The sequence below is a fragment of the Penicillium subrubescens genome (genome assembly GCF_028828155.1).
Source record: "Penicillium subrubescens strain IBT 31985 chromosome Unknown utg000005l_segment0_segment0, whole genome shotgun sequence".
Classification (NCBI taxonomy): domain Eukaryota; kingdom Fungi; phylum Ascomycota; class Eurotiomycetes; order Eurotiales; family Aspergillaceae; genus Penicillium; species Penicillium subrubescens.
Window position 1 is genome coordinate 3,764,489 of NW_026643155.1, and position 26,323 is coordinate 3,790,811.

The window sequence follows — 26,323 nt, forward strand, 5'->3', positions numbered from 1 at the left end:
GAGGCTGTGTCAGCAGATGCGGGATTGGGAGAAGTCGAGGAGCTGGTCATCAGTTCGCGGCGAACTTGGGGCGGGAGGTTGCGCAGTTGGTCTATATGCCTCCCCCTACCCACGCTGTCTACTCCAACGGCAAACCTTAGCTTACCACAACCCATTTGACAGACAGACAGATCAGCCAGCATTCAGTTTGAGCATCCAATAATAAACCATGTGCTCAGTAATCGCTCAGGAAGTACAGCACATCGAACTCGTGGGTACCTTAACTCTCAGTCACAGCTACTCAAGATTCGATTGAGACTCTTAGACGATACGCTTGCGAGATTGGAGACCAATACTCAGACCATACATTCAAAAGAATTGGGGTGAAAAAAATGTTCTCATTTATCTATTTGCAGCGATATGCCCACACAAAAAAGCATCTTGAATAACCTTATATTCTGATATCATAATAGAAACGAAAAGCCAATATGCATGGCAAGTAGTTGATAGTACAAGGTAAAATCATAACTCAAGAAAAAGCGTCACACCGGACGGGATATCTAACTGAAAAAAAATTCCTCATATCAACAAGAAGAGGAACGTGAGAAAAGATGTCCTAGACATGGACAAGAGAAAAACGAGATGGTCTATGACGGCCAATCTCTAATGCAAAGACTCCATTTACAGCTTCATGCCAAACATCTGGTGCACACGCAGACTCTGGCGCATGCTCAGATCCAGCATGATCTCTTCACTTCCACCAGGGATAGCGTAGGCACGGACGTCACGGTACAGGCGCTCGATCTTACCACCCTGGCCGCCACGGCTGTAGCTGAGACCACCGAAGATCTGACTGGCCTCACGGGCGCAGAACTCGAAGGTCTGGGTAGACTGGGCCTTGAGGCCGGCGATGGCACCGCCGAGCTTGAGCATGGCCTCGGTCTCCTCCATGCACTGGCACTGGAAGATGATGTTCTCCAGCCAGTTGTAGGTCGCCTCGATCTGGCGGGCCATGTGGGCCAGCTTCATGCGGATGACGGGGTGGTCGATCAACTTCTTGCCGAAGGTGCGGCGCTTGTGGGCGTACTTCATGGACTCCTCGTAGCAGACACGGGCGAAGCGGACACACTGGATGACAATGCCGATGCGCTCGTGGTTGAAGTTGGTCATGATGACTGCAATCATGTCAGTTATTTGCTTGTGATGTTGTCGATGGTAGCTACGTGGTTAAACTCACCCTTGAAGCCCTGGTTCTCCTTGCCAATCAGGTTCTCGACAGGGACCTTGACGTCCTCGAAGGTCACGTAGGTGGTACCACTGCTCCAGACACCCTGGCAGTCCATACGACGAGTGCTGACACCGCCAGCTTCACGCTCAATCAGCAGCACGCTGAGGCCTTCCATACCAGGCTTGCCAGTGCGAACAGCAGTGGTGAAGTAATCAGCCCAGACGCCGTTGGTGATCCACTTTTTCTCTCCGTTGACGATGTAATGCTTGCCATCCTCGGAGAGCTTGGCTTCGCAGCCAAGGTTGGCGACGTCACTGCCCGCATCGGGCTCGGTAATAGCCAGGCAAATACGCTTGTCACCAGCCAGAATGCCGGGCAGGATACGGTCAACGAGCTCCTTCTTACCAAACTTGACCAGGGGCGGGCAACCAATGCCGTAGCCACCGATCAAGTTCCAGACCAGACCACCGCTACCAGCACGAGACAGCTCGTCGGTCAACAGCATCTCGTGGAAGAGATCCCAGCGCTCCGGCGCCACGGACTTGACCCGGTATGGGGTGTGCTTCTCGGGGTACTTGACACCCAGCAGACCGGCCAAGTAGCCGCGCTCACCCATCTGCTTATAGATCTTGTCGGGGACATTCTTGGCCTCATCCCACTCGGTGACGTAGGGCTCGATCTCGGTGTCGACCCATTCGCGGATTTCCTCGCGGAGTGCGGCGTGAGAGTCGTTGAAGTAAGGGGAGGAGTACTATCAGGAAAATGAAGTCACACGTTAGCGCTCTTGTTTACACCACCAAGAACTGCCAGTGGACAAAACTTACACCCTGGTACCACGAGGGGTCGGCGAAGGGAATCAGATCACCATAAGGATCTTGGGGTTCGGCAGTGGCCGCGGGCTTGTAGTCGGCAGGGGCAGCTTGTGCTACTTGGGCGGCCTTCTTGGGCTCCGGGGCGGGAGCTGGCGTAGGCTCAACCACCTTCTTTGTGTCTAGCGAGCCGATCTGCAGCTGGGCCTTGTACTTCTTCAGAATTCCCTCGTTGTGGTACTTCCAGAACTGCTTCGAGGCATCCTTTCCGGCAACTCGCTGGAGAACTGTTCACATGTTAATTTCAAACTCTCGGCGACATTTTGGGCTGAGCTATGACGTACTCTTCTTTCCACCTATTTAGCATGTTTTGGTCAGCGCATGTGATATTTTAAGATGCGCCCCGCGCGATGCTCGTCGCATGGCCTTTTTTTCAAGATAGAAAGAACTTACCAGGGTGCTCATCTTGGAACTTGGTGACATCGTAAACATCCTCGTCAATCACAATCCACAGGCTGTCGCCCTTGTTATGCGACGCCACCGCGTCCTTGCTGAAGGTCTTAGACATGGTGATGTGTGCTGGTCGAGGGACGGAGGGTAGAGGGAAAAAGAGATAATGCTTTTGATTCTACACGACAGAGACCGGGAGATCTGATATGGTCCAAAAAGGAGATTCGTGGGGGAGAAAAAAAAATGAGGGTCAACTCCGGGGTAGTTGGAGCGCACGCGATATATAGGCCCGGAGACCAGCGCCAGATTCAGCCAGCCCCCGTGTCCACTACGATGCGACTCAAGCTCTGGGATGCCTCGGAGCATCCACCTCGTGCATTTCAACGTGATTTTGGGTCTTCAGCTGCTTCTCCTCGGTCGCTTACAGGTGCTGATCAGGTTGGTCATCACGGTACTTGTGGTCGGTGATTGGCTCCCACTGCGTCATCATTGTCACAAAATGCCGAGGCGCCCTGCTTAGCTAAGGCACGCATGTGAACATGTGAATAGCCCATGAGTGGGAGCCATCGGCACATTTGCGATTTGTGCCCGGACATGGGCAGTATGGGGTAATTAATTTGCTACAATACTACAGAAAATATAAAAAATTTATCTTTCCAAGAGAACTCAAGAGGCTCATTACCATTATCGATTCCTCGTCTGATCGGTTTTCACTGATGGAGGAGAGGATAATTACAAGGCCATGATACGGCGGTAGTCATGGCACGTGACTTTCGGTCATGGCTGTACACCTCCGGGTTCTTAATTCTAGACTTCTCCAATCAAGCGATCCAAGGTTGGGTCTCAGAACTTACGCCTACCATGGATAAGGCACCGTCTCCTTGGTGGTAGAGTTCTTCACATGAGTAGGGCGTATTTTAATATGGATGATGTTCTCCACATGGCTTTGAGACTACTGTACTAATGGGAAGGACAAGGGGGGCTGTTAACGCCTAGGTCATGATACGATAGGGACAAGGGCCAGCACTGGAACTTATAAAGAACACCGAGAAGTACGAATACAGACGTAGGTCAAATGCTGCCTCAAGCAGAGAGACTTTTCGATTTCCATTTTAGAAGCATGAGCTTTGAGATATATGATATCTACTAACGAGGAATATTGATTCTATCTAATGGGAATTCAGTCCTGAGTGAAGGTCTAGAGAAATATAACAAGCAAAGCTCAGAGCGTTGATGAATGATTGTTATTGGTATGTACGAAGCGCCAAATAAGATGATATTTGAACCGGAAATATCGTAGATCGAAGAGAAGAAACATTCATCGCAGGGTAGCGAGACCAGTTGATGTTGATATGTCTCCTTTCGGCGCATTGTCGACGACCATAAAATGAGGTGGTCTAAGTCGGGTTTAGAACAAAATCATCAAGTTGAATAATTACAAGGGTGACAACTTACCATTCCAGATCAAGAGGAATTGCATAGTACAAGTGCAGGGATCGAGGATGTCTTGTAGATGAAGGTTGTGAAGAGTTGAGGTGAGCCCTGTAGAGATGGGAGATGACAGTGATTGAAGGTCAATGTGTCAAGTGGTGGATAGAGAAGCGAGGCGACGATTTCCAGAAGAAAGAGGCGGCGAGGATTCGAAGGGGATTTGGCTGAACTCCTTCGTGAATTTGTCCCGACATGCAAAACGATGGCTCGGCTACATGACGCCTGTCCACTCAGGAGTTCAGTGAGTCGAGGGTCGGATATCGGAATTGTGGTTGTCAAGAGTTTGCTGTGGCTTAACTCGATTCCTTTTTGAATTTGTCCTGATACGCAAACTGGATAGTACCAGCTACGTGACGCCTGTTCAAAAAGGAAGCGAACCAAACCGGAGGAAAGTCAGGAAGAAGTGGAGCGGAATGACAGTGATTGAAGATCAATGAAATGTGTCATGTGGATGTAGGATGAGAGAAGGGAGAGCGTGGGGGAAAAGGTCAACTCAACTCAATCTTGAATTTGTCCTGACACGCAAACTGGATAGTACCAGCTACATGATGCCTGTTCAAGAAGGAAACAAGTCAAGCCTTGAGTAGATCGTCTAGAGATGTCAGGTGTGCACCTTTGGGATGATGGTCAATAATCTGAAGGTGGAGAGCAAAGGGGATGCGAGACCATAGAGGTATGTCAAGGTATTGACGTGTCGTGACGTGGGAGGACATATGGATGATGAAGGTGGATGACCATGGACATGTCGATGTGTGGACGTGTCTAAAGGTGAAAAGACGTAAGTCAAAACATGTTGAGGGTGGATGAGTGTGTTGACTTACCATGAAGGTGGAGGGTCAAAGAGTGTGTGAGGCCAGGTGGAGGTGTCAAGGTGCTGACGTGTCGTGACATGGAGGTATGGGCACGGTGTTGACAGTGATTGAAGTTCAATGTGTCAAAGGTTTGGCGAGCCATGATGCGTGTTGACGTGTTACAAGTAGAACAATGTCAGGTGGGATGTGTGTGGCAGGCCTTGATCAGGGACAGGAGGGATAAAGAGATGAAGATGTGAGGAAGAAGGATGAAGGTCAAGTGGTAGTGGATGTTTGTGACCAAATCCTGGGAGGATGGAGGGTCTAAGGTTGCAGGAGGAGGAGAGTTTGAGTGGGAAGAAGAAGCGGAATCTGGGGGGGGGGAGAAGAAGCCTTTATACTCCGGAGGGCAAGGGGTCGGGAAAGTCCTCATTTACTAACTGGGGCGTTGTTTGCTCTTTCTTGCTGGATCCAGCAGGCACGCTGGATCGTGCCTTCCCAAACTAGAAATGTAGGCAGCTTCAGGGCTGGGGGCAGGTGATGGTGGAGGACTGGGCCCGCCCTGATTGCCTAAATGGGAAGTTCGGCCTCCACCCACACACACAATAACAGAATGATGCCTGGTGCTGAAATTTATTGGGTTGCTCGGAGACAATATGTCGACCACAACAAGAAATCCACTTGCAGTGATCTTAAGAGAACAATATTTATTTTGAGCATCATTGTACTTTGATATTGTCCCCTGTTGAACAATGCGGCTCTCCTGCAGGTTACCTTGCTGCCACAAGGTTCGGCCCGGCCCCACTACCCCAGAATCCACCAAGACTTCATAGTTCATACAATATCGGTCATTAAGCATATTGTATTTTCAAGCCGACCAGCAAGAGTTTTGTTATTGAAGAGATGTACAAGCTCGCTAGTCTTTTATGTCGGGCCCTCTTCAACTAGCCTGATCATAATACTGCTTCGGATGCTGGCCTTGTCTCAGTTATGGAACCTTCTTAATATTGCTTTGTTGCTCTGTTAACCTGGTGTGTCCCATTATCAAACTGATACGGCTGCCTTGATTATCGGTCCTCTTAATCATTAAGCAGGACTGGAACATTCAAGACTGTGCCTGCCTGGGTAAGGCAGTATATCAACTTCCAGCAAGTTATCTTCATCCTCAACCACCCATCCTACTCCCCGCTTACCTCGTCGACTCCATGATTACCTCGTCGTCTCCCGCAGATCCGCCTAACTACCTATCCCACCATGTCGATCCCGCCTTCGCTCATGCTATCGCCCCCGACGGCCAGAATGCCAGAATTTTACAATCACGTCATCTTCGTCGCCAGAAGCTCGGTCGACCGAGGCCCAACCGGAAGCTACAGAAGAGAGAGTGACGCCCAGCTACGTGCCAGTCTTGAACACACCCGGGCAATCTATGAACAGGCGTATGGGCCAATCACGGGTATCTGCGAGTTCCACACTTTTGCATGGTCATCATATGATGAGTTGCCTCCCAACGGAGAAACTGTCCGCTTCTTTGCCCAGCGCCTCGCAATCATGGAGGCTACACTCGGAAACATGATGGTTGTGCTCAACGGCTGGGACGGATTGACCTCTCATGCGGGAAGCTTCACCACGCTGTTCAGAGCGCATGCTCCCCAAATCACCCTCCGCGTCTTCGCTAGTCGGCCTCGCTCGTTCTACCAGGTCAACGTGGCGCAGATCTTCCAGTTGTTTGATGGCGAAGTTCTTATCAATCCCTACCTCGACTGCATGCCCCACGAAGAGCTTGATGAAGGGGTTATGGAGATCCTGAACCGCATGGAGAGCCAGCTGGAGTACTCGACCGCACTGTTCTACCGCTACTTCAGAGCATTCGGAACCCTCCGACTCAACTAATTTTCCCCACACCGGACCCCCACGTCGACATTTGCGAGCGAATCGCACAGACCTACATAGCAGACGACGGAGAACATGCCCCTAGACATATCGTTGGGGAAAGTGCTGAAGGACGTCAACGGCTAGGGAGATCCACGTTTTTGGGAAGGGGGTTAGAATTGAGGGGGCGTAAGGAACCAAGGCGCATATGTGGTATGAATACAGGGTTTCTACGGAGTGAAACATCTTTTTTGTTGTTAGAGCGAGCGGCCATGTCTAATGTCACTCATGAACTACATACATCGTTTTGAAGGGTCTAAATGATTTCCAACATAGTTCTGACTGCTTTCTGTTCCTCCTGATTTTACAGAGAATTTGGTTGACATAAACTACATTAGGCCACACTATTCTAATCAAAACGTGAAGTGTATCTGAGAAATCCTAGTGAGTTATATCACTAAGAATGAGGCGTCAAATCACACCCTTGCCCTCCTAGACGTCGAGAGCTGTCGGCATTCAGACCTCGTAAGATTCCCACCTAACAACGTCCAAGCTTGGCTATTTCAGATATCAGCGAGCTGCAGTGTTGCGTACACGTAAAAGCAGGGCTAGAAGAAAACACATACCCAAAGTGCAGGAACTGTCAGTATAGTGTCCGTTGACATAGCACCTATCCTCTTCGAAGTAATCCCAGCCACTCCATGGAGTTAGCCTGCAAGTCCAAGACAATATAGCAAATATCGTGCTAATGCTTACCAGTTAACAGCACCATTCAACGTAACACACTCCCCAGACTTCACACAGGTGAAGTAATACCCGCGCGTCCAAGACGAAGACAGTCCAACTTTGATATCGTAGTTTGTGCCAGGTCCAGAGCGACAGTTGACATGTTCACTAAGCACTCGACATAACTGGCCTGATCGCTCGAAGAGCTTTTTTCCATCAACGACTTCGCTCTGCCCGGCATCGTCTGCGACGGGAGCGGCGTGGAGACCCAGGGCAAAGAGGGTGCCGATTAGGAGGGAGGAAAGCTGCATAATGGATGGGAATTATGGAGACTAACTGGGGGCTATTCAAGATATGGGAGAACATCTTACTCTTTATATTAGGCAATGTGCCTCAGCGATGCGCCAAGATACCGGCATTTTTCAGTTGGCACTTCTCCATAACTTCTCAGGAGCGACTGTCATTGCTGAAATGAGCGGCCTCCCCGCTGGCGCTTGAAGAAATACGGGCCCTTGGCATCTTGGCGATGAGTATTTGAGGACAGACAGTCAACTAAACGAAGAGGTGGGCCGAATACGAGGTTTCATCCCGCAAGCACTAGCCTTCATGCAGCTACTCACCCGTCCGCGCTCTGATTCAGAGGCTCCTACGCTTGGCTAGGTAACCCCCAGCGGGTTTGACATTAAGGTACCTCTCAGCGAGGGGTTGGGTTACATTGAGGTCTACAAGTTATGCAAATCGGAAATCATAGAAAAGTAGATAAAATGCTTCATATCACAAGGCGGAGAATCGCACTTCCCAAGATATCAGGTTGATAGAGCCTGATGGTTCTAGTAATACATCCAGCGTTCAAGTTTACGCTGTATTCCTCCTCTACTCCTCTTCTGCGTCCGTCTCATACGTGAACTCGTCTGGAACGGGCGCATCTTCCACTCCCTCCTCATCTTCATCCACAGCAGTCAACACACCTGCAGCGGCGGCAGCACCGCCCATAGAGGTGTAATCAGATAGGGCGGCGCGAGCAGCGGCCCGTTGAGGGGTCTGCAGGGCGGCCGCGCCAATGGCAGCCTGGAGTCGGTCCTGAAGAGTCTCGCCGCCAGTGGGTGCAGGGGCTTGAGGCTTCTTGCGGCTTGCCTCAAGCTCAATGGTTTCGCGGGGCTCGTCGGGCTGATTGTCGAGAACAACAACAACACCACCGGTAGGCTTTAGGAAAGAGTTAGTGATTGATCCAAAGTGAGATGGCAGAATTGTAGAAACATACCCTCTTGACAGGCTCGTACCGCGGGTCGGGGAAGGTAAGGTACTTGAGTTGAGCTGGCAGAACTCTTGACAAGTTATCCAACTCGTAACCGACCTTCTCCCGCTCAGCCTTCTTCTTCTGGCCCTCAGCAGCGATCTTCTCCGCGTCCTTGGCCTCTTCTCCCTCGACGGCTGCCCCCTCCTCGACTTCCATCTTCTCTGGGAGCTGATCTGACACCTTGGGTGTGGTCGGTGTCTGGTCAATATCCATGCTTTCCCGACGGGCCTGCTTCTCCCGACGCTGCGCACGACGCTTGGCCTGAGCGGTGGTCGAAAGCACGGCAGTCTTGATCTTCTCCGGGGCCTCCTCGGTCTTAACCTGCTGCTCGGGGGGATAGTCGAATAGGCTGGGGCGAGTGTTGCTGTGGAACTTGAACTTGGGAGCCTCCAGCTTCTGGTCCACACCGATGACGGCCGTGGGGGTGAAGCTGAGGGACAAGAAGTGGGAGAGAGGGAACCAGTACCAGTACTGCACGAAGACGGCGGCACCGACAATGCCGGGCATGTTCAGGTTGCCAGTCTGGGTCTGCAGGCTGATAGTGCAGTTGCGGCCACCGGCGTCGATAATACCCAGGGCAACGGCACAACCGAACTTGGCCATGGCATCTTCATGGCGGTCACCAACCATCTTCAGCATAGCCTTGCGAAGGCTGGTGACGCGAGGGTTCATGGCCTCATTCTGCTGAACAAGAACCATGGAGAGGGCAATCAAGGCACCCTGGCGCACAAAGTCGGTCGAATCTTTCAGCATTGGCTCCAGAAGGTCGATCGCCTCATCCAAACCAGTTCCAGCGCAGGAGATACCCAGCGCCATGGCTGCACCGTACCGAACATGGGGGTTGTAAGACTCCGAAAGCAGCTCCACCATGCGGGGCACACTCTGGTGCTTTCTGAACAGAATGAAACCCAAGCTCAAAACTGCAACTCGGCGCACGTCATCATTGACATCGCTGACAGCAACGTGGAGGAGCTTGCGAACAGCCTTGTTGCTGCCGCTACCACAGTAGGCCAGAGCAATAGTCATGATACCACCGTAGCGGAGGGTGGGATCGGGGTCGCCGAGGAGACCGTTGATAAGCTCATCAGCAGCCTCCTGGCGTCCGTACATGATCAGAGCCATACCCATGGCCAAACCGCGGACGATCTTCTCATGTTGTGTATCGTGTGCGTACTGAATCATATCCTCCAAGACCTTCATGTTGCCAGTTCCAAGCATAACCAGACCCATAGCAAGACCGACAGCCTCACCGTTGAGAGCAGAATCGGTGTAAAGAACATTCCGGAGGTCTTCATAGATGCCTTCATCACCAGTAGCCATACCCGCAACACCCAGACCCAGGGCACCACCGTGCTGAACAACCTCTTCCGTGGCCTTCTTGAAGTAGTCGCGAATGATATCGACAGCCATGCCACCGTGATTAGCATAGATGAGACCGTAGGCGTACAAAGAACCACCTTGGCTGTAAACCGAGTTTGAGCTGCCGCCAACACCAGCAATCTGATCCTTGGGAAGGTAGGGCTCCAGGAGAGTCTGACCTTGGTTCAGGTTGCCGCGGTGGATCACACCAAGAGCAGCCGTAGCCGTGAACTTGGACCAATTCACAGCCTTGCCGAGCCACTCTAGGTTATCACGGAAGAACTTGTCGCGAGTCGTTCCGGCGTGCATGAAAGCATTCGAGATGGTGACAGCGGTGTGGAAGATTGAGTTGCGAGCCTCCAGACTGTCACGAACCTTGTCAAGGATGGCCATGTCTGTCCTGTTGTTCTGATAGAGGAACTCCAAATTCAACTCGATCGTTTTGAGACCATCCAGAATCTTGAGAATGTTCTTGAAAGCCGAGCTTGCCTCATCCGAAAGCTTGCTCTGCTCACCCAATGGCCGAGAGGAGCTTGACTGATCGTCAAGCAGGCGGTCAGACTCCTTGGGCTCGTCGTTCTCATCCCTGGGCTGCTCAGTCTCTTCCGGCACCAACTCAGCGATCTCTTGGCGAACCTTCTGGAGGAACTCCTGAGTGCTGTTATCGTAAAGGTCGAAAGAAATCTGGTAGGCAACTGCGAGAGAGCGCGAGTCGCCCTTCTCGACCAGCTGTTGGAGAATATTGGATGCCATGGAGTGCTCGTTGAGGTAGACCACGCACTTTGCGATCGAGAAGTAATCCGGGGCGAGGATCTCGTTGAGGAGGTCGAGGATGAGTTTCAGGATCTGTTTAACATGACTGTGTTAGAGCCACCACTAAATTTAAAAAGCACGATACGGAGAATAGACAAACCTCATTGCGGAAAGCCCGCTCTTGGACGATTCCCATGCAGATATCCAGAACGTACTCCATAAGTTCTTCACTACGGCGGAACTCGCCTTGCTGCTGCTTCTTCTCGTCGTCGCTAGCTCGGAGAATGGCCATGCGAAGCACCTCCAGGCTCTTTGCCTCAATAGCAATACCAATGACTTGACGGTAACGCTTCTGACGGAAGCACTCCTCAAACAGTCGCTCGATAACAGCCTGCAGCTGTCTTTGAACGCCACGCTTCAGGACCAGTGGTGTTTCCTCATGCTGAACACTGGAATCATCGCCACCGGGGTGAGCGGCATCAATGCCAGGGACTTCTTGACGCGAGAGCAAAGACTTCGAGGGCAGGGCAGACTTGGAGAAAGGTGTGATTGGGGAGGTCAAGCTTGCAGATGTACTTGTAGCACCATCGCCGGATGCTGGGAAGGAGTTGTTCAGGTTGGCGGATTGGTCACCGGAGCTGCGTCGCTGGGCGGCGGATAGGGAGATGAAAGTATCAACGCATTTGGCTGTCACAAGGCACCCGATCGTTAGTAGGCTGGCCACGAAGTCTGTGGATGATACAACACAACTTACCGATAATGGTCTCCTCGTACTCGCCACCACTGTCCAGCTTGAACAGCTTGCCCGCGCCTAGTGCCAGAACCATACTCTCATTATATTCCTGCAAGTGATAATATACCTTCGAGGCAACTAGAGCGGCCAGCTCGCGTTCCGGGAAAGATTCATCTTCGTAGAGAGCCTCACTAGATGGAAATGGTTAGTCCGGTCCGAGGCAACTGGGGGTCCTGCTGGGAGAACGGCTGCGTGCGATAGAACAGGTATCGCGTCCCAACAAGCTCGCAGGATCATGCTACTTACATCTCCGGAACGGCATTCACAACCTCTGTCCATAGCAGATCGATCTGCGAATCTAATGACTTCAACGCAAAGACCTTGAGCTCTGGGTCAGGCTCCGAGAGGAAGCCGACCAAACCGGCGGCCGAAACAACGCCAACCATCTTTATGAATGAGGACGTCTAACGTCACAAGATTGATTGAGAGGAGCTCAGGCTCGGAGGATGTTGTTGTTGTTGGGGTGATGAAGCAACGTCGACGGGAGGGAGCTCGGGGGAAACAGCGAACGAGCCCCAGACCAACGATGGTGTAGAAGTAAAAGAGTTGGTCCTAGATCGGATAACAGCAGGTAGCACAAAGACAAATTAAAGGAAATGGACGAGATGAGATGAAGTGGACGTGCGAATGGAAGCTGGAAGCAGACAACAGAAGCTTTACAGGCGCGAGTCAACGTCAACGGAGGAGCTGACTGTTCGGGTCACGTGAGCCAATGACGCCCATTGAGGTCCGAGAGCATCGGGCGTCAGCTGGGGAGGTCCGGCGGACATTCGTGAACTCTCAAAACAGACGATGTCGATGGCATATTAAATAGGCCTTTCCCACCCAGGAAGATCTACCAGAGCTTCAGTGTACGACTATCTCCTTGTCTGAAGCCTGGTACCCTCCATTCATCCGCCATGTCAACACTTCTCCCGTTTCGAGACAAGCGGCTACCACCCGTACCAGCTGCAACTTCCATGTACCACCACGATCCCCTTTTACAAGTCGAGCGCCAGACGAAGTACATTCAGCGGAATCTGCAGACTTTGATTGATGCTCAGAGTGAGGGTCTACTAGCAGGTCTTGCGCGATCCCAGCCAGAAGACATATCGGAGGGCAGCTTTACCCCGACATCCTCGGCAGCTGGTCGAGCTCGGTCTCCGTCGACCACGCCCGCTCGGCAACCTTCAGTCAAGAAGATTGGGCTTCGCGCGGCACGGCAGGGTATATTTCTATCCATTTATGACCTACTGAAGCTGCGAGAAGAGGAACGCGACATTTTGTTGTCCCAAACGGACGAGCGAGATAATGCGCTTCGTGAAATTGAAGGGTTCACTTCCAGAAAAGATGGTCTTGAAGAGGCCATATCATCTATACACAATGACCGAGAGAACCAACAGGCTAAACAATTGCAAGAAGAGGCTCGAGGTCTTGAAACTGACATTCGCGAGCTGGAAACCAAGCTATACGAGATGAAGGCCAAACATCGAAATCTAATCAGCAAGATATCCAATATCGAGAACTCTGTTGATGCAAAGCTCTCGTCATATACTGAGTCGCTATCCCTCCTTCAGTCTGATATTCAGAGCTATCTCCGTGACCCTCCTGTCCAGCCGCTCCCACGACGATCAAGCGAGTCTTCGTTCTACTCCCTCAATCCCAAACGGCGTACCCTTGATATGGCGGAGGAACATTGGAAGCTGGAACGTGAGCGTCTACATAAGAGACAACATGAAGTGGATGCGGAGATTCTGGCTCTGGAGGAGGGCGGTGGTGTCTGGAAACAAGCTGTAGCTGACGTCTCGGGCTTCGAGAAGCGTCTTCGGGCCAATATGCGGCACTATATTGAGATTCAATCCTCTGCGACAGATTCAAATAATGCACAGCTGTCAGAAACGATGGCAGAAGTCGCGACAAATGTATCGGATGACTTGGACAAGACTATCCAGCGGTTGGAAACGCATTTGGAGCTTGCCGAGAAGAAGGACTGGAAACTGCTCGTTTGCTGCATTGCTGCAGAACTCGAGGCGCTGCGCGAGGCACGAGGAATGCTTCTTCCAGCCTTTGGTCTGCCAGTCCATGATGATGCGCCTCCCTCCCAATCACCGTCGTCCTCTGAAGGGCAAGTCTCGGAGGAAGCCTCGGATGTACATGAGCATTCATCCGACAATGATGACTCTGAGCCCCCGGCGGATCTGTTCAAAGATGAGCAGGCTCACCATACAGATAACGCGTCAAGATCTGAGGATGACGAGCCAGATCCAGCCTGGCTCTGATTTGCATAAGATAGAAATATATATATCAGGCGCTGAATTACAATATGAATAATGATTCACATCCAACCTATTCCTCTTGGGTACATAGATATATTGCCGTAGTATTTCCACTCTATAGTCGGGTTGCCGGGCATTTGGGCACGGGCGGGAAAGCTTCCCATCTGGTCGTGCAGAACATCAACTTCCCTCTCGCTCTCGTGTCTCTTGCTAAACAACGAACGGGAATTGCCAGGTACTCGACTATGTGAAGAGATTTGTCGGAATCATGGACCTTCCAAGCCCGACTTTCTCCTTTAATCTTCCCTCGGTTCATGATGACTGCCAGCTGGAATGTCGACTGTATCTCCCGCACCAGCTCCAAAATATAGAATCGGCAACACAATCATCTGTTCACGGTGCCATTGTCGCCCACCCCTACGCACCACTCGGTGGATGCTATGATGATCCCATCGTGGGGTTTGTCGGTGGCGAGCTTCTACAAGCAGGGTACATCGTGGGGACATTCAACTTCCGGTGCATCCCCCATGCTCAGCTCCGAGATTTGCAAGATAGCTAACAAGTATTACAGCGGAGCTGGGAGTTCTGAAGGGCGGACTAGCTGGACTGGAAAGCCTGAGCTGGGCGACTATGTATCCTTGTATGGATTCATGCTGAACTATCTTCAAGAGTTACATTCTACACTAGCAAGCAGACAGAATGCCCCGCCCAGCGAAGCTATCCACCTAGTAATCGGTGGATATTCATTCGGATCCCTAATCGCCTCGCATGTCCCACCACTTGATGTCATGCTGGACCTATTCTGCAACGGACCAACAACCCCGACAACACCGATCTACGAGATTGGGAGCGCAGCCCAAAAGATCGCTGCGCAGTCCACACGGCATCTACCCCCAGCCAAGCAGAACCCTGACCAAGACAACCAGGCTGACCAACCCACATCCCGCGTGGTGACTACAATCTCCTACCTCCTCGTGTCACCATTGCTGCCACCTGTGAGCCAGCTTCTGACTGCTTTCTCCGCCCTATCAGTGAGCGTGGGGGGCAAGTCGTCAGCTCAGGCCCGACCCGCCGGCCGGCCAGCCGAGCAGCTGAGCGCGCACCGGACGCTGGCGCTATTTGGGGATCAGGACACTTTTACATCTGCGAGGAAATTGCAACGGTGGTCAGCCGAGATGGCCCGCATGTCGCAGAGCGGATTTACTGGCTGCGAGATTGAGGGCGCGGGGCATTTTTGGCGAGAGAACGGGGTGGAGACGCGGGCGAGACGGGCTTTGCAAGAATGGCTTCAATCTCGACCTTGAGGGGTGTGTGATATTATGCGGATATCCTTGTTCGTCCTTGTAGCGAGAAGATGTGACTATAGTATATAATAATGCCTTGATAATGGTGACTACACTATACAATGCTCTCCATCTTGACCGATATCGCATACTGTATCCTACATCCCACACTACTTACCCTATCGAGCCACTTTGAGCGTGGCGCATAACAAGCGTGTCTCACATGTGTCTGCATGTGAGCCGCTGCCAGGCTCCAGGGACGCGATGCCCCGCCGGAAGGGCCGTTCAGATGATCGTGGTGGAGTGAGATCATCGGGGATGTTTGCAAGGTTGTTGGGGAAGGTTAGAGTTCAGAGAGTCATGGTATATGCAGGAAATCAGCCAGATCAATATCGATCGAGGATCAATGCAGACATTCATGCGAGCTATGCAGTAGACTGATGACTGTAGTACTGAGCTGAGCACATAGAAAAAAGGGGGGCAAAATTAAAGATTCCCAGTCCTCCGTCATGAATTTCCACCGAAAGTTAGTCCCAGTTTACTAGTTTACCCCATTATTTGTCGGGCCGCTGGGGAAAGAAAAAAGTTGGGGTTGGGTAACTTGGTAAACTTGGGTCATCGGGCGAATTTCCATTGGCCCTCGTGACGTTTGTCCTCCTTCAGACTTGCAGACCGCCAGATTTCACTCCATCTTGAAATCCGGGGTCCTGTTCATTTCTACTTCCATTATTACCCTCATTCTCGATATTCTCTTATTCGTGGTCCCTCCAGACACCCTTCCTCCCTTCCCAACTTAAGGTTATCGAAGCGATCGCCCCCCTGTTCTCCAAGTGGGCCACAGACCCCGGCTGGATGGCTTGCTCCCGATGCACAGGCCTGCGATGTCCATGTTGGGCGACTCCACAATAGTCCCTTCGAAATGCCATAAACGTGATTCGGATAGCCTGGTCTCCCTTCCCTCGACGCCGAGCCGATCCCTCCGCAAGGCCATCTCTATCCCGGCCGTATCGTCGATCGTTAAGGAGTCGTGGAATTGGGCCGGTGAGACGCTGCACACCTATCGCGATGGGCTCTCGGCCGAAGAACGGAGGCAGAAAGCAGAGATTGAGGATCGGAAACAAGTTTTGTACCTGAAAATTAAGAATGTGAGTCAAAATGAGCGCGGCTGGCCGTGTCCCTGACGGGCAGTGGCATCTGCAGAGTGACCCGACTGATCGCGACTTGGGCTGCAGGCCGTGTCGTACGAAGAGTGGTGTACTTGCGCTACCGAACTAGACGTGTTGGAGGACAATATCTCTTGGAAGCGCACATTGGAATGCTCAGAATACCACCCGGAGTTGGTCCAGGAACGGTTGCGACAGCTGGAGGAGGCGCGGATTAGCTGCGATGTGAGTCGCATGTTGTTTCTCGTTCGCACCGCCCTCAGTCGCGACTTGGGAAAGATGAGCAATGCGTCCTTATATCGACACTCGCATACTGGGACAAAGGACTTGATCGATCGGTATATCACGACCGCGCTCGAGACGATCAACACGTTGGTGGATCTGTCGGTACATAATCGGTGCGATGGGCTGGAGCTCAAGTATATACTGGACCAGCTGTTGGCAGCGCGACAGGCATTTGGCCGAAGCGCGCTTCTGTTTTCGGGAGGTGCCACTTTTGGAATGAACCATATTGGTGTTCTCAAGGCCCTCTATGAATCAAAGCTCATTCCGCGCATCGTCTCGGGAGCCTCGGCAGGTAGTATCGTTTGTGCGGTATTTTGTACCCGCACCGACGATGAACTCCCAGCTCTATTGGATACATATGCGCATGGGGATTTTTCAGTCTTCAGCGAGCAAGGACAGGAAGAGAATATCTTCCAGAAGACGGCACGTTTTTTGAAATTCGGATCCTTCCTTGATATAACTCATTTAGCCAATACGATGCGGGCATGGTTAGGAGACATGACGTTTCAAGAGGCATATAACCGAACTCGCAGGATTTTGAATATTTGCGTGTCAAGCGCAGGCATGTACGAGCTACCTCGACTGCTCAATTACATCTCTGCACCCAACGTGTTGATCTGGTCGGCAGTGTAAGTTTCGCCTTTCCTCTATGTCCATTTTAACCAGATCTAACATATTGCAGGGCCGTATCTTGCTCTGTACCATTGGTGTTTCGGCCCTTCAACCTGATGGCCAAAGACCCGTTGACAGGAGAGGCGATACCTTGGAATGATCTCCACAAACAGTATATTGATGGCTCGGTGGACGGCGATCTGCCCATGACACGACTGTCTGAAATGTTCAACGTCAACCACTTCATCGTCTCACAAGTCAATCCGCACGTTGTGCCTTTCTTACCAAAAGAAGATGGCCCAACGAACAACCCCGAGCAGGGCTCGTCCTTTATCCCTCGCTGGATGAACACAATGACTCACCTTGCTAAAGACGAGGTGCTTCACCGAATGGCCGTCCTCTCAGAGATGGGAGTCTTTCCCACATCCATGACCAAAGCCGCTTCAATAATGAACCAGAAGTACAGCGGCGACATCAATATTTACCCTGAATTAATCTCATCGAACTTCCCTCGAATCCTAGAGAATCCAACCACCGAATTCATGCTGCAGGCTTGTCTGAGTGGAGAGCGTGCGACATGGCCCCGATTGAGCCGAATCAGGAATGCCTGTGCGATTGAACTGGCTCTCGATCGTGCCGTTCAGCAAATGCGAGCCCGGGTTGCCTTTAGCCCTGGCCAACTCGAACTGCGCATGCCCGGCTTCATTCACCATTCGACGGAGTCTATAGAAAGCGGCATGGGACGAGGGCGTATCCGGAACCGCCGACGCGGCTCTCACAGTCATGAGCTGGAAAGAAGACGCCTGTCGCGCAGCAACACCGCCCAGGGACTACGAAAAGCACGCAGTACCATCTCCCTCGAACATCCCTCCTTCACTACATCGAACGATCTTATCTCCGTGCCTACCCGACCCAAGGCCCACCGTCGCCGATCATCCATGACCTTTGGTACAGGTGTCTTCTCAATAGAATCGGACAGCGACGATTACGAGAATTGCGGTGTCCCTTACTCCAACAACTCTCGGCCGTCCCATCACCGAGGCTCGTGGGACGCCTCTGCATACGGAGAAGAGTTAAATCGTGGCTTGCACAGTCCCGTCCGATCTCGGCGATCCTCATTCTCGTCTGGGAGGCGGCAACGGTCTGGTTCAGGCCATCGAGGCTCGCCAAAACAGGTTCATGCTGTTTCGGCGCGAGAGATCTCCATGGCTTTGTCGCCTTCGTCTCGTCATCTGCTCAGTATGACGCCGACGGTGCATCCGACCTCTCCTGACTCTTTGACACGCAAAGCGCGTTCGTGACCGCTCTTGGACGGAATGCAGACTCCCGCGAGACAACATCCCTCACTATCACAATACCCATTTGCTACATTCTTGATACCTTTCACTTCCCCTCCACCTCACCCTTCTCCGTACATTCTTCTACCCGTTACACTGGCTTTGAGATTGGTGCTCGATATCCATTATCTTTCGGGGTCTCCTTTTGTCTAGACCGGCTTGGCGCCGTACCTTTCGGGAAACACTTTTTTAACCTTTTTTGGCCTTGACTTGGGGGAAATAGAGCTTGCTTTCTGGGCCCTTGCTGTCACCACTTTATGACAGGTATGTGGCGGTTCCATGTGTACACCGCTGAGATGTGGCTGCGTGGACTTTCACACATATTTCTTATGCATTATATAAATTACAGTGACGGCGAAGACATAGTCGTGCTAGCAAACAGAATACCTGTTCATAGAACTTTGGCTTACAAGTTGTGCGCTTTGTAGATTTCCTCTCGACTTTGATCTCTACGGAGCAAGGCTGGCTGGCTTTGATCAGTACTCTGATTTCAGTTATGATTACGGAAAACGAGTGTCCGCCCTTGACATAAATACAGTATTTCATCTTGGAGGTAGACTCTTTTCCATGGATGCTCCCTTCAGAAGATGGATAGGCCGTCGATCCCTGAAATCATGACTCCACCGAGCAGGCTAACAGACACCTTGATGCAGTGTAGACTGCCAGGTCCCACCCGCACTAACCATAAACAACTGCAGGCTGACGACGACAAGGTGGACTCTCCTCAAGTTTACACAACTTCAGTCTCTTAGGAACCATGCAGCCGAAGAAGCAGGTCTGGGGGAGACTTGCCGCTTGTCCCTCATCTTGAAACACCGCCTGTTTCCGCCAGTGTTCCATGGGGTCTGGGCCGTGTTGTCTGAAATTCTACGAGAATTCCGCAAGATGATGATCATATTCGCAAGATTTGAAGGACACAGGGTCTATCGCGACATTGAAAGGGTGTGCATCGTGCTCAACGACTTCAAAATCGTGACCCTGAATTGTTGTTCTACACTCTGTGCAACAACTGTCCAAACCCCGAAACCAAATTCCAGCCGAGCTGGCCCACTTGCCGATCGATTGCTGGCCATTGGTTGCTGTTTATCAATCAGTAGGGATCGTCCATCGTTCCCTTTTCCGCAAGGGGCAAGTCAAACAAAGAGTCCACCTGGATCAGCTCCAGCCCACAATAAACGTCGCTCTGATACATGCCCCTGTATCAGCTACGCTTAATGTCCGCCATGTGGCGAATGGATAAAGCCAGATGATGAAAGCCATCATGGCCATTATATGGCAGGGGTCTTGCAGAATGTTCCGGGCCTTTCCTCAAACCTTATGCCAACGAGATACAGTGAATTGAGCCAAGAACAACATCATCCATATCCCAACATTAAGCTTCCCGGCCATGTTCCGAACTTCGTCATTGCCTCCGGTTGCTTTATCAAAGCCGTTGATTTACTTCGCAGCGACCGTCATTGAGAATCCTGATATGATCAGACCACTACGGCGCTGATATACATGGAACAGGATCGTCGCACTATTGTCTGGGTCATATGGATACGCTACCCGTTCAAAGAGTCCAAGCGAATGTTGATACTTACCCCGTTGTGTCCCTGCAGAGCCAATTTTTTCTCAACGTCCCCAGTTTCGCCATGATCTGACCAGTAGATATCACCGTCTCACTCGTCAGGGGAAAAATGTCTCAGCCTTGGACGTGAATTGCCGAGATCCTGTCCCCGTACCTGACGGGCTCAAGGTCTTCAGGACCCATCCGAACCCTCAGGTTTAGCTGGGATCGACAGCCCCGTCTTTAAGCTTGTCCCGTGCGAAGAGCATGGCCCAACCTTGATAGCACCGAATTCTTGAAATCATTACCCGATCACGGAAGACATTAGATGAGATGGATCCAGCGGTCTGTAGCCAAGATGGCTGGTGCTCCTCGTGCTCCGAGCAGCTCTATAAAGATATCCTCAATCCGCTGTCTGTTTCGGTCTCCGGTCTTCTTTATTTGGACTATCACACCCTTCAGGTTCCCGATTTGTCCTCATCGATTGTGATCACCCTTTCAAATTCCGTCCATCCCTTTCAGAATCCCGCCACTTAATATACATATACCCTTCCTCCCCGACTATCCAACCATACACAATGAAGTTCACCAGTTTCGCTGCTATGGGCTTGATGGGCTGCGCCCTCGCCCTGCCCCATGGTCCTCCTGGTGGCTCATTCGATCAGCCCACGCCTTCCGGTCCTCCTCCCACCGGTCTCCCAACTCCTTCAGGTCCTCCCCCGCCACCCAGTGCCAGCGGCTTTGACAAGCATCAGTTTGGATCTTTCCCCGAGCCATCTGGCGGCTTCGGCTTCCCCAGCGGCCCTACTCCCTCGGGTCCCGCTCCTACAAGCACCCCCTCTGCCTTCCCAGAGCCATCTGGTAGCTTCGGAGGTTTCGAGCGTCGTCAGGATTTTGGAATCATCCCCAGTGGGGTGCCCTTCTCTATTCCATCGGGTTTCCGTACCAGCCTGCCCTCTGCCTTCCCCGGCTTTGGTGGAATTGGCAAGCGTCAATTTGCTGAGCATAGTGGCTCTGCTCACTCGGGTCCTGCCCCTTCTGTGACTCCTACTGGCGTCCCTCAGCCTAGCGGTGGCTTGCCCAGTGCTTCTGGGGTTCCGTTTGGCTTTCCGCCATCTGGAGAATCTTTCGGCAAGCGTGAGCTGCCTTTTTATCCCCGAGCCTAGCGGCCCTGCTCCATCTGGTCCAACTCCCTCGGGCCCACCTCCTTCTGGCTCCGCTCCTTCAGGCCCTACCCCAACTCCCCGCGTTTAAAGGATAACCCCTCATGGCGCACCATCATCGGGGAGCCTGGAGTACCAGGTGCCCGACCGAGAACTGCTGGACGGCGGAAATAGATGAAAGAGAGTGCTACACAGTTCTGGCGCAAGGTAGAATCCCAAATCAGGTCCAGATGGGCGATTCGTCCAATCTGGGGTTGAATGTACGATTAACCGACCGGCGTGTTTAGAATGTTGGACTATTGCCGCATCCAGAGTTGGCATCCAGTGTGTACAGGCTCAATATTTCGAATCGCTTCCAGATTGCTCAACTAGAAGACGTACTTTCGCAATGACAATATACACTCGTTTTGACTTTTATTGGCAGAAGAGAATCTCCATTGTAACCTCGACTGTACATATATATTAGCGCTCTCTAGTCTTGCATGTCTTCCGCGGAGATACCCATTACGGACAAGGACATTGTACAAAAGACCAGGCGAGAACGTTCTCCAAGTTGTCGCGCGCTACCCTGCAGTAGTACTACTACATAACAGACTAATTATGCAGGCAAAAGCATGCAAAGTCAGTCCTCAACTGGAGATAAGTTCTAAAAATATCCCCATAATTAGCCTGCATTAAGTAGGGTTACAATGACCAGGATTGAGTAAATTGCCACTAATTGACTTCTATTTTGGGGGCGCTGACCTTCTTCAGCTGCAAGGTTTGCTAAATGTGTGCTAATTAGGGAACGCCCTGTGCTCTCGTCAGTCCGTTAGTCGGCCGATCTCTCCGCATTCCTGCAGCGTCCCGGCGCCAATGCACTCGTTCCATTGGCTTCATCCTCCACACCGGGGCTGCGTTGGTACTGCGCTTCCCGCAGCTCGTGCAGCTTGTGCAGCTCTCCCGATGCTTCACGTCATGCACGTCGGAAGGACTAAAAGATGCACGGTTTGGCGATCAAGCTTTATATCTGGGCGCCTCCCGCTGTTCATGAATCCCGGACTGGTCCTGCAACGGGCTGGGAATCTGCCACTGTTCGCTCCTGGCTGGTATCAGGAGAGGAATCTGAACACTCGTGCTGGGATTGAGCAGTCATTGCTCTTTCGACACTTTCGTGCCTTGTTTTTATCCTTGAACTACAGCTGAGCTGTACTGGAGTCGCCCCGGCTATTGGCTGCTGACCCCTCCACCCACCCTTCAGGCCCTTGTTCGCCTCGAGTCTGGCCTCGTCCAATCCGAGTTGAGCCTTCTCGTTTGTGTTGGTTGGTCTTGTGCCTCTATGCAAGCCATAGGCAGATCCCCTGACGAGAAAGAAACCCAGGATCTATCTGCTACGACTCAGTCTTGGTGATTCTCGGAAGTACCGGTATCAGTCTGCGTCAGCTCAGCCGGGGGTTGTCCCGCATTATTTGAAGAGACACATTCGCATCTCCTCTCTTTCTGAATCGGTTGGGTCTCTCTTTCTTCGAGTCATACCCCGCTACACTCGAATGTCAGCTGCTGCCCCCACACACCACTGGGGATTCCACAATCAGCATGGCGGGGATTGTCAATAAGCCTCTGGCCATGTTCCGCCGCTCAGATTCCCCCAAACCCCTTCATACTAGATGGGGGGATGTGGCTATCTCGGTGCCCACAGATGGCTCATGGAACCAATATGAAAATCCACATCGACCACCTGCAGAGAGACAGCCCTACGGGCCTGGCTTCGTGCCAGATAGTCCTCCGTCAGATCGACTCCACGATAATCTAGGCAGCCATTCAACCAGAGAAAGCGTGCTTAGAAGTGGGGACCCCGATGAAGACAACAAAAGTACTTCAACGGGGAGAGCCTCCGTCGCATCTGTATCACGACGAAACTCGCTTTCTCTGGGAGGGCTGCGATCGACCAGACTCTCTGTTCGCCTGGCCTCTCGGCCAAAACACCTAAGAGGCGAATCATCATTGGAAAGAGCAAGCCATTATGCAGAGCACAAGAAGCCGGAGTTTGCCTACAAACCAATCCAGCAAGACTACACAGCCGAGATATCTGACAAAAGCGAGCGACCTACTCATCGCTATCGCTACATTCCTACCAACGGGCGATACTTGGAGGACATCCCGTCTCCTCGAAGCTCAAGGAGTCAATCAGCCACACCATTCCGTGGCTCACATACTCGGCGAGACTCATTCACCGAGTCTTTAGAAATGCAAGAACGAGAGCGCGGCCGCGAACAAGCAAGGCTCAGCTCGCGACAGAGCTATTACCCAGATGATGACCACCAGAGTGTCCGGTCCAGTATCGCCGGTAGCTCTGACAGCTCCGGCTCTGAGTCCAGACTGAGCTTTGGTATGCCACCGAGACGCCGAACATCCACGTTTGTCGCGGCTGATCGGAAGAGGTCATCATCTTTGAAGCCAATGACCTTGGCTATGGTCCCGGATCCTGAAGAACTTTACGAGTGATGGATATTTGATACGACAGATAATGATTTTTTTTTGTTGGTAGGGGGTCAGCCCTGGAGTCCTCAACGGCTGCCTATTCATTGCGCGGAGTTTACGATTGGCATTTAAGGCGTCCGGATGGCGTTTTCGGTATATCTTTACAACATACTATCTACTACAGACTGCACCAAATATTATCTCTTTCCCTGGAATGGAATTTACTTCTTGAACTGTAGATAAGATAAGAGATTAAACCTGACTCCGTCGGATACTCCCTTCCGCTGGAAGCCTGTCAGACGTGGTGGAATGCGAACACCTCATTCTTGGCGGTTGACGTCAGTCTGATTCACAGCCCCAGGTGCATGTCTGGACCCCCCAAGCTTGATCGTAAGGACTGCAGTGCTCAATAATCCGCCTTGCGAATGAGAAATTCAATTGGTGGGCTGTAACTCCATTGATGTGCTGATAGCTTTGTCAAACAAGGAGTCTTTTCTTGTTCCCACCGCCTCTGGGTCGGAAAGGTCCAACAGGACCTTGCTCACGATGACGGCATGGATGGGGTCTATTAAAGATGGATTTCTAAAATTTGTTCCCTTTCTTTGTATTCTACAACATAAATAATCTCAATTGAAAAATCTCTGTTGCTCTCATCAGCCGCTACTTATCTCATTCCATTCGCCGTCATTATAGATCGATTGCTTTGACATTTGCCATGGCCGACGCGGTAGTCCAGCTGAAGTGCGGTGTGAAGGTGTGTATACTCGAGTCGAAGATTGGATTTGATTTGATGCTCATTCTCTTTCTACAGAATGACGACTGGGGAAAGAAAGGAAAAAACTCAATTGTGGCTCAATTATGGTCCAAAACGCCGGGAAATCCTGGAATCGACGAGTCCAAGCACTACTCCGAGGTATATTTTCGCCGCCCCCAGCTCCAAGATATAATGAGAGAACTAACAGCCCGTTGTACAAGATGTGGATGGGTACGTATCCGTCGAATCCATCTTACCTCTTGTCTACGGGTGAACAACTGGGTGATTACATCAAGAAGAACCCGCAGTTCGTGGGCAAGTCAGTCCTGGATCGATTCGGACCTGAGATTCCATTTTTGCCCAAGGTAAGATCATACAATTGTAAACAGATTGTTCTCGGACTGAAAAAATCTATCTAGATCCTCTCGTTCTCCAAAGCACTCCCCCTCCAGATCCATCCAGACCTGAAACTCGCGGAAAGGTTGCACAAGGAAGACCCAAAGAAATACGGCGACAACAACCACAAGCCCGAAATCGCCGTCGCCCTCTCCAAGTTCGAGCTCTTCGCCGGCTGGAAACCACTGAAGGACATCCAAGCTCTCTTCAAACTCAAACCTCTAGAGCAATTCGTGCCTAATTCACGCACCACCTTTGACGATGAAACCCTACGAAAAGTATGCATGTCTCTACTCAGTGCTCCTCCAACCGAAGTATCCACGACAATCAAAGAGCTACAAAGCCTCCCAGAGTCGCAATTCGGTTCTGAGCCATACATCCCTGGACTCCTGGACCGACTTAGCAAGCAATACACCGACACAGACAATGGCAACCTCGTCGCCGCACTGTTAATGAACTATCTCACCCTCGGCCCAGGAGACTCCGTCTTCGTCCCCGCAGATGGTATCCACGCCTACCTGGAAGGCGACATAGTCGAATGCATGGCCCGCTCCGACAACGTCATAAACACCGGCTTCTGTCCCGTCGCACAGCGCGACAGCGTCGAGCTATTCGGACAAGCGCTCACATTCGTTCCCCATGATGCCCAGGGGGCACTTTTACCCCGACGCAAGAGTGATAAAGGCGTGCAGGGTCGGACGGATGTGTATGCGCCGCCGATTAGTGAGTTTTCGGTGCTTGTTACGACGCTGGGGGCGGGCGAGACGGAGACGCATAAGGCAATTTTGGGTCCAAGTTTGTTGATTGTTACTAAGGGGTGTGGGGAGATGAAGGTTCCGGGGGATAGGACTGTGGAGGTGAAGGAGGGGTTTGTTTTCTTTGTTGGGCAGGGAGTTGCGCTGGATTTTGGGACGGAGAAGGGATTGGCTGTTTACCGCGCGTATGCGGAGTAGAGGATGGGTGGATGGGCTGGGGGGTTTGAATTTAACTGTATGACTGGGGTTATGGAGGGAAAATGCGCTGATGAGTGCGTGGCTTTGGTGTGCCAGGGAGTGAGTGCCGTCTTGGCTTGGTTCTTGTTTTGTTTGTGGCTTGTTGGAGTGGCATAGATGGTATCAGACAGTGGGAATATGAAGTGCTTCGAATCTGTATGCGAGAATCGCTCTCTATTCTTCTGATGTATGAAAACAGGAATTACTACCTAGTGGATGCTGCAGTATGCCATGTCATACAATTATCCTTCCATATACTTTGTCTATACTACTTCATAGTCCCTTTCCAATCAGAGTCAAGTATAGAGACAAGCCAAACATTGTTGATTGCCGATCTCTCCTGCAATTTAGATTGAAAGGGAGTAGCTAGTATGCTCGTCAAAGCATGGACACCCAAGAGTTAGTAACTAAGTCTTGTGTTGGTGTTGGTGTTGGTTTCTACAAATTCCATGATTTGCCCGTTCCTCAAAGGCGCTTACAGCCAACCACTCAGAGCGCCTTCGGAGTGTTGGTTCTACGAGGTGCATGG

The 26,323-nt window shown here is 51.6% G+C and overlaps 10 protein-coding genes across 10 annotated transcripts; 7 read left to right on the forward strand and 3 right to left on the reverse strand.

The window, feature by feature from the left end:
• Nucleotides 1–660: 660 nt before the first annotated feature.
• Nucleotides 661–2,584, reverse strand: N7473_007867 (putative acyl-CoA dehydrogenase; the record flags this gene model as incomplete). Its single annotated transcript, XM_057153807.1, has 5 exons — nucleotides 661–1,154; nucleotides 1,217–1,958; nucleotides 2,032–2,303; nucleotides 2,361–2,372; nucleotides 2,470–2,584. 5 exons carry the CDS (start codon nucleotides 2,582–2,584, stop codon nucleotides 661–663), a joined length of 1,635 nt encoding a protein of 544 aa, XP_057008145.1.
• Nucleotides 2,585–6,002: 3,418 nt separating this feature from the next.
• Nucleotides 6,003–6,638, forward strand: N7473_007868 (uncharacterized protein; the record flags this gene model as incomplete). The annotated part of the gene is made up of 1 exon (XM_057153808.1): nucleotides 6,003–6,638. The coding sequence occupies one exon, from the start codon at nucleotides 6,003–6,005 to the stop codon at nucleotides 6,636–6,638; it is 636 nt and encodes a 211-aa protein (XP_057008146.1).
• A 517-nt stretch (nucleotides 6,639–7,155) lies between these two features.
• N7473_007869 (uncharacterized protein) lies at nucleotides 7,156–7,654 on the reverse strand (the record flags this gene model as incomplete). Its single annotated transcript, XM_057153809.1, has 3 exons — nucleotides 7,156–7,175; nucleotides 7,244–7,314; nucleotides 7,374–7,654. 3 exons carry the CDS (start codon nucleotides 7,652–7,654, stop codon nucleotides 7,156–7,158), a joined length of 372 nt encoding a protein of 123 aa, XP_057008147.1.
• A 562-nt stretch (nucleotides 7,655–8,216) lies between these two features.
• On the reverse strand, nucleotides 8,217–11,931 carry N7473_007870 (proteasome regulatory particle base subunit RPN2; the record flags this gene model as incomplete). The annotated part of the gene is made up of 5 exons (XM_057153810.1): nucleotides 8,217–8,546; nucleotides 8,605–10,845; nucleotides 10,913–11,439; nucleotides 11,507–11,676; nucleotides 11,792–11,931. 5 exons carry the CDS (start codon nucleotides 11,929–11,931, stop codon nucleotides 8,217–8,219), a joined length of 3,408 nt encoding a protein of 1,135 aa, XP_057008148.1.
• A 513-nt stretch (nucleotides 11,932–12,444) lies between these two features.
• Nucleotides 12,445–13,803, forward strand: N7473_007871 (uncharacterized protein; the record flags this gene model as incomplete). Its single annotated transcript, XM_057153811.1, has 1 exon — nucleotides 12,445–13,803. One exon carries the CDS (start codon nucleotides 12,445–12,447, stop codon nucleotides 13,801–13,803), a length of 1,359 nt encoding a protein of 452 aa, XP_057008149.1.
• Nucleotides 13,804–14,068: 265 nt separating this feature from the next.
• Nucleotides 14,069–15,104, forward strand: N7473_007872 (uncharacterized protein; the record flags this gene model as incomplete). Its single annotated transcript, XM_057153812.1, has 2 exons — nucleotides 14,069–14,316; nucleotides 14,372–15,104. 2 exons carry the CDS (start codon nucleotides 14,069–14,071, stop codon nucleotides 15,102–15,104), a joined length of 981 nt encoding a protein of 326 aa, XP_057008150.1.
• An 860-nt stretch (nucleotides 15,105–15,964) lies between these two features.
• Nucleotides 15,965–18,444, forward strand: N7473_007873 (putative Patatin family phospholipase; the record flags this gene model as incomplete). Its single annotated transcript, XM_057153813.1, has 3 exons — nucleotides 15,965–16,228; nucleotides 16,316–17,160; nucleotides 17,214–18,444. The coding sequence occupies 3 exons, from the start codon at nucleotides 15,965–15,967 to the stop codon at nucleotides 18,442–18,444; spliced, it is 2,340 nt and encodes a 779-aa protein (XP_057008151.1).
• A 2,163-nt stretch (nucleotides 18,445–20,607) lies between these two features.
• Nucleotides 20,608–21,195, forward strand: N7473_007874 (uncharacterized protein; the record flags this gene model as incomplete). Its single annotated transcript, XM_057153814.1, has 1 exon — nucleotides 20,608–21,195. One exon carries the CDS (start codon nucleotides 20,608–20,610, stop codon nucleotides 21,193–21,195), a length of 588 nt encoding a protein of 195 aa, XP_057008152.1.
• Nucleotides 21,196–22,767: 1,572 nt separating this feature from the next.
• N7473_007875 (uncharacterized protein) lies at nucleotides 22,768–23,676 on the forward strand (the record flags this gene model as incomplete). Its single annotated transcript, XM_057153815.1, has 1 exon — nucleotides 22,768–23,676. One exon carries the CDS (start codon nucleotides 22,768–22,770, stop codon nucleotides 23,674–23,676), a length of 909 nt encoding a protein of 302 aa, XP_057008153.1.
• A 691-nt stretch (nucleotides 23,677–24,367) lies between these two features.
• N7473_007876 (uncharacterized protein) lies at nucleotides 24,368–25,755 on the forward strand (the record flags this gene model as incomplete). The annotated part of the gene is made up of 4 exons (XM_057153816.1): nucleotides 24,368–24,406; nucleotides 24,464–24,565; nucleotides 24,628–24,771; nucleotides 24,826–25,755. The coding sequence occupies 4 exons, from the start codon at nucleotides 24,368–24,370 to the stop codon at nucleotides 25,753–25,755; spliced, it is 1,215 nt and encodes a 404-aa protein (XP_057008154.1).
• Between the last annotated feature and the right edge of the window lie 568 nt (nucleotides 25,756–26,323).